Source organism: Gastrolobium bilobum, unplaced genomic scaffold (genome assembly GCF_033153095.1).
Source record: "Gastrolobium bilobum isolate Gb01-03AN ecotype WA unplaced genomic scaffold, APGP_CSIRO_Gbil_v1 utg10898, whole genome shotgun sequence".
NCBI classification, from domain to species: domain Eukaryota; kingdom Viridiplantae; phylum Streptophyta; class Magnoliopsida; order Fabales; family Fabaceae; genus Gastrolobium; species Gastrolobium bilobum.
Window position 1 is genome coordinate 126,708 of NW_026897461.1, and position 5,430 is coordinate 132,137.

The 5,430-nt window shown below is 31.5% G+C and overlaps 1 protein-coding gene across 1 annotated transcript; it reads right to left on the reverse strand.

The window, feature by feature from the left end:
• Nucleotides 1–1,423: 1,423 nt before the first annotated feature.
• LOC133307105 (xyloglucan endotransglucosylase/hydrolase protein 2-like) lies at nucleotides 1,424–4,878 on the reverse strand. Its single transcript, XM_061507528.1, has 5 exons — nucleotides 4,857–4,878; nucleotides 4,579–4,739; nucleotides 3,263–3,363; nucleotides 2,956–3,161; nucleotides 1,424–2,089 (listed from the first exon to the last, which is right to left on the reverse strand). Exons 3-5 carry the CDS (start codon nucleotides 3,314–3,316, stop codon nucleotides 1,717–1,719), a joined length of 633 nt encoding a protein of 210 aa, XP_061363512.1. The 5' UTR covers nucleotides 3,317–3,363; nucleotides 4,579–4,739; nucleotides 4,857–4,878; the 3' UTR covers nucleotides 1,424–1,716.
• Between the last annotated feature and the right edge of the window lie 552 nt (nucleotides 4,879–5,430).

The following is a 5,430-nucleotide window of genomic DNA, read 5'->3' on the forward strand; positions in this document are numbered from 1 at the left end:
GGGCTTCCTCCTTCAATGCTAAGCCCAAGCCCATTTGAGGGGTTTCCTAAAAACCCTAACCCTAATTTCCACCTCCTCTATATATACTCATTAGTTGTGGGTGGAGGCTAGGTTAGATTTGAGAAAACAAATTTGAGAGAAAAATTATTTGATTGTTTGAGTAAAGCTTTATGCTTTGCATTTGAGAGATCTCTAGAGAGAGTTTGAGTGAAACATCTCTAGGGTAGTTTGATTATCACCATTGTTGGAGAGGTTGAGTTAACCACCACATTGGTGTATTTGATTCGTTGTAACCATTATTTTCATAGTGAATTTTTTATCTGGACTAGGTCCTGTGGGTTTTTACTTCTTCATTCAAGAAGGTTTTCCCACGTTAAATCTGGTTGTGTTCTTCTTCTCTCTCTTTTGTTTTCGTTTTGATTTTTCCGCTGCGCTGCCTGACCTGGTGAAGTTCAGGCCGAGGTATTGCCGAGATCCGAGATCAGGATCTTGTTGATTGACTTCCGCACAAAAGACCCCTGAGCTGAGCTTGAGGGAATCGAGTTTTCCCAACAAAGAGGACCCGCAACTTTTACAAATTAGTATCAGTGGGGGGAAAGATAATTAGGGGAATGAGGGGAAACTTTGGTACAATCATATACTGAGCTCGGTACACGAATAAAACTTTGGTTTTTTTTTTTTTTTTTCTTTCTATGTTCTTCTTTATCTGCTTTCATACTGTTCCATTTGGTAAATGGATGTACCAAATTCAGTACACCTGTAGTATTAAAAATGTTTTCGAGAATGAGGATTCATGAGTACCGAAAGTGCTCACTTTAAGAAAATTAAGTATACAAACCAAAATAAAAATTCAAGATTGATTAAAACCAAATTTTGGTATATTTACGTGCATGTTATGAGACAAGTAATATACGTATTTTTTTATTTCTCAACTAATTTATTAATTATTATTATTTGTAGTCTCAATAGGAAAAACTTTGTCATCTGTGACCTGTCTGAATCGAGTTCGGTCAATCGAGTAATTAATAATAAAGAAATCTAAAAGAATAAAATATAATTGATAAAGTTTTTATTTCTAATAAATTAAAGATACGAATCAAAACTCAAATTTTAGAAATATTAAAATCACAAGTTATATATATATATATATATATATATATATATGTATATATATGTATATATATATATATATATATATATAAGTGTTTCTATAATTGTAGTTGTCATTGCTTAGTGCTTAAATGATTAAAAAAATTGATCACTAAACACAAAAATAAAATAAAATAAACTTCTAACATCACAAAGCACAATCTTGTTTTGCAATATAAAATCTTAAAATTACACAACTTAGTAAGCAATAAACTTAAATATTTAATATTAAATAAATCCAAACATTCAATTAAGTACATAAGTAGCTGAAGGTATTCTATTTAGCGAGTACCCACCATATTTCTACTTATTTATCAAACTGAGATAAATTTCTCCAATTCCTGTCTTCATAAATAGAAACTAGAAAGCATAAAGCTCCCACATCCGTCTTGTCACTTAAATATCTTCATAGATACTAACTAGAGTCTTTGCCATCCTTTATTTGATAAATTTAGTATATGTATCATTTCATTTCTTTTCATTTTTTTCTTAGTTATTATTATTTTATTTTATTTTTGGAAATTCTTAGTTATTATTTTTAGATTAACTAATTAAACGTATTATCAGTCATCTAATGTGACATTCCTTATGCAGTTCTCCTCTATCAGAACAGTAGTCATAAAGCAAATGTTTCTTCCTCAGATCTTCATATGCCCTTTGTTGTTGTGGGTTTAGCTGCCAATGTTTCTTGTCATTCCACCATAAATGGGGAGAATAGCACGTGTATTTGTTTGGTTTTTGGGATTTGCAGCCGTTAATGTTGAAACCTTGAAATTGAGCCATGAAGGGTGCTCGCTTCCAGTCAATTCTCTTCCCATTAGATGCCCAAGGTTCCCCATTCCATATGCTAACCGTAATGTGCATTGGTTGTGAAGGAAAACTCACTCCAACGTTTGACTTATTCTTGAACACTCTTATTGGTATTTGATCCACATAAAACCTGAAAATGTTATAGTACCCCCCATAAAAAAAATATTAGTAAAAGAATTAATTATTCCAATTCTCGAATATTAAGATTTGGGTTTTTATTCTCTTGCACCTTGGTCATGTTAATTTTTTTTTTTTTTTTTTTTGGTGCCATCAAGGTTCCAATTTATGATGTCAAGAAAACTATTCAAATCTCTCATTACTAAATCAATACTAGTGATTTATATTAAATTATTTCTAATATATATAGAAAATAATTCCATATAACAAATAAAAAAGGAAAACATGGTCAATTTTTTTTCCTATCTAAACCAACATCTGCTTGTGAATGTTATATATTTATAACTACATAGTTTTGCTTGATTTATTTAATAGTATAGAAATAAGATAAGAGTTTTTATGAAACATCTAAACTAAATCAAACAAATAGAAAAGCTACTATTTTTCCTAAGTAGCTGGTGCCCATTTGGATGAGCTTTTTTCCCTCCAAAAGCTGCTCTTTTTCTTGAAAAAAAGCACTTCTCAGTTTTAGTTCATTTGGATATCTGCTTTTAAAAAAAGCAGAAGTCACAAAAAAGTCAAAAACATACTTTTTTTAGAAGCTAAAAATTTTAACTTCTAAAAAAAGCAGAAGTCAAAAGCCAAATATTTTTTTCAAAAATTAAATATTTTTATAAAAATATAAATAGCTTTAACTTTTGTAAAAAAGACTTTTAAAATAAAGAAGAGATAAAAATTACTTTTTTTAGAAGGAGAAACAAACGGGCTCTTTGGGCTAGTTCATATAACTATGCTATTGAGATATTTAATTAGCAGGGGGAAGACTAAACCCTAATTCTTTTTTAAAGTCCCAAGAGAGAATCAGAATCGGTGTATTACACTATTTGATGTTGGTTCCAAAGGATTCCATAGGTATGAAAATCGATTGTTGGATCAAACCAGAGACTAATCCTTTGTTCTCTTCCGCCTTCATCATTTGCATAAATATTTGTTTGCAACATATAAGTCTCTCCATTGTTGCACAAGAATTCGAAGTCAATCTCATCATGGTTTCCTCCCATATGTTCATAGGCCTTTGAAGTCAGCTACAATTAGCCAAAAAGAGACAGGTACTTAGTTAGGTGATGAAAGGGCGAGTAAGATAGTAGCCTCTAGAACGCAAACATAAAAAGGGTAAAATTCACACATAAAAAGCTGTAACAATTCCTCTGGAGTCCTTGTTGGGTGGTTTTATTCTCATTTGAAAGAACCCAGAAGCATAGTCCCATTTCGATCTGAAGCCAGCCCCTACATATTAAAGAAATTTGAAAATTAAACTATAATATAAAGTCACTCTATTTCGGTTGTATAAGCTATTATATACATGTTAGTATTTCATAAACCCTAATATTATTTATGGATTTATGCAATCAATCTCACTTAATACGATACTTTTTTGTTCTTTAATATAAAAAAACTCACTTGTTCTCAGCATAAGAGGGGTTTATATATCTATAATTATGAAAATAATTTATACCAGTGTAAAAATTATAAGAACTATAACATCTATTATTAACCATTGATTCTGTTTCAAAAAAAAAAAACCATTGATTCTCTTTGCCTATGATTGTTCTAATTTATTATAGATAAGATTTTACATAAAAGTTCTTATTCTTATGTTACTAATGTGTGAGATCTCTAGAGAAGGGGGAGAGGCTCTTTGATTGGAATCTGAGTACCATGGAGGGTGATGGTGAATCTACCAGAACACGATAAAACTAAGGTTTTGAGTTATAGTTTTGATTGATCTCCAAAATAGAATTGAAATGGTAAAGATCGTTTGGTCACGAATTCTTAAATATAAAATTAAGAATCAAATTGAAGAGTATGAGCTAATTACTTGGTGACTATTGCAAAAGGAAACAAGGATTTTTCCAAGAAAATTGTGTAATGTTATGGAAAATGAGTTTGTGTTTAGAGAGAGAGAGAGAGAGGGAGAGAGAGAGAGAGTGTTTTAAACTAAGTTGAATGCTTTTGATCCGCAAGTCAGCTCTAACCTAACCCAATAAGTGAAAGGGCCTTGGGGTTAGGGCTAAGATGACCCTACCATATGAGAGCACTTTCAGTACAACAGGGATATTGACCATTGGGTATGATAGAAGATTTTAGATTATGTACTCCGGGAGTATATGGTATAAAGTACTAAAGTTTTTTTCTCTCTCAGGAAAATATCAGTTGATGTGGCGCACTCTCATTGGTCCGTTGTACTTACGCTCTAAATTTTTTTCCCTACCATGCATAGGGCAAAAAAAAAATAAAAAAAATAGGGCTTTGGGTTGGCAGGTCCTAATTAGTACAAGTTGGTCCTTCATATAATTATGCATATTATTAGAAACGATTAATAAGAAAAGCCTATTTAATTTTAAGTATGAGCATAAGGCATGCATATACAATATACTTCAATATTAGAGCTCTCATTAAAAGATCTATTCAATGAGATCATAAAGTCCTACACGTTCAAACCTGAAATCTTATCAATTGAGAGTTGAATTTCTCTGCCATGGTCTAGAAAGAAGGCGTGATAATTTCCCCATGTAACCTTGTAGTTCCGTTGGAAGCTAAATTCAACAGCCCTGCCACCACATATTACAGCAAATGCCACAAAGAGAGGGACAAAGCAGAAGCTGCAGAAACATTTGTTTGAATTATAAATTGCAATGAAAGCAAATAGAATTTAAAGACAAAAAGGCCTTCGTACTATGATATAGCTAAGATATATATTTAGATATATTCATACGCACTTTCCTTGCTTGTGCGGTTGAGCCATTATGTGAAATGAAGTACACTGCAAATAGTGTGATTATGGGTTATATATTGTATCACAGGACAATGAATCTCAACTGCATTTCAATGTCAGAGAAATTTTTTGGATAAGATAGAAGTAAAAGTGCAAATTAACAGATACTTTCATTAAAGCAGCACACAAGTTTTGTCTCATAAGCATGTGAAAGTCCTGTTAGTTTTTTCAAGTTGTCAATTTTCACGTTACTCTTGTGCCTTATGATAGGTCCTTCCTGGTTTGTCGTTACTACGTAATCTAGAGGCGGCTCCCGAGTGTGTACATACATTCATGTAAGTAGATATATTCTATCAATTTCTATATTCATATTTCCACTTTATGTTTTCATATATTAATAATGGGTTTTATTAATAATGTTGAGAAAAGTGATTGTGTCATGTTACTGAAATTCGTTTTCCGTGCCTTAGTTTTTTTTTTTTTTTTTTTTGCTTCAAAAAATGCAAGCCCCACAAAATGTTGTGTGTGTAGGAAACTTTACCATATCATGTTAAAGGACAAACGAAAACTCCATTAAT

Bases quoted from the DNA above. Each gene is read 5' to 3' on its own strand.
- LOC133307105 (XM_061507528.1), bottom strand. From the start codon at position 3,316: ATGAGAATAAAACCACCCAACAAGGACTCCAGAGGAATTGTTACAGCT. The intron at 3,162-3,262 runs GTGTGAATTTTA...GGCTAATTGTAG, and splicing joins GAATTGTTACAGCTTTTTAT to CTGACTTCAAAGGCCTATGA. The intron at 2,090-2,955 runs GTAATACACCGA...TAACATTTTCAG, and splicing joins TGGAACCAACATCAAATAGT to GTTTTATGTGGATCAAATAC.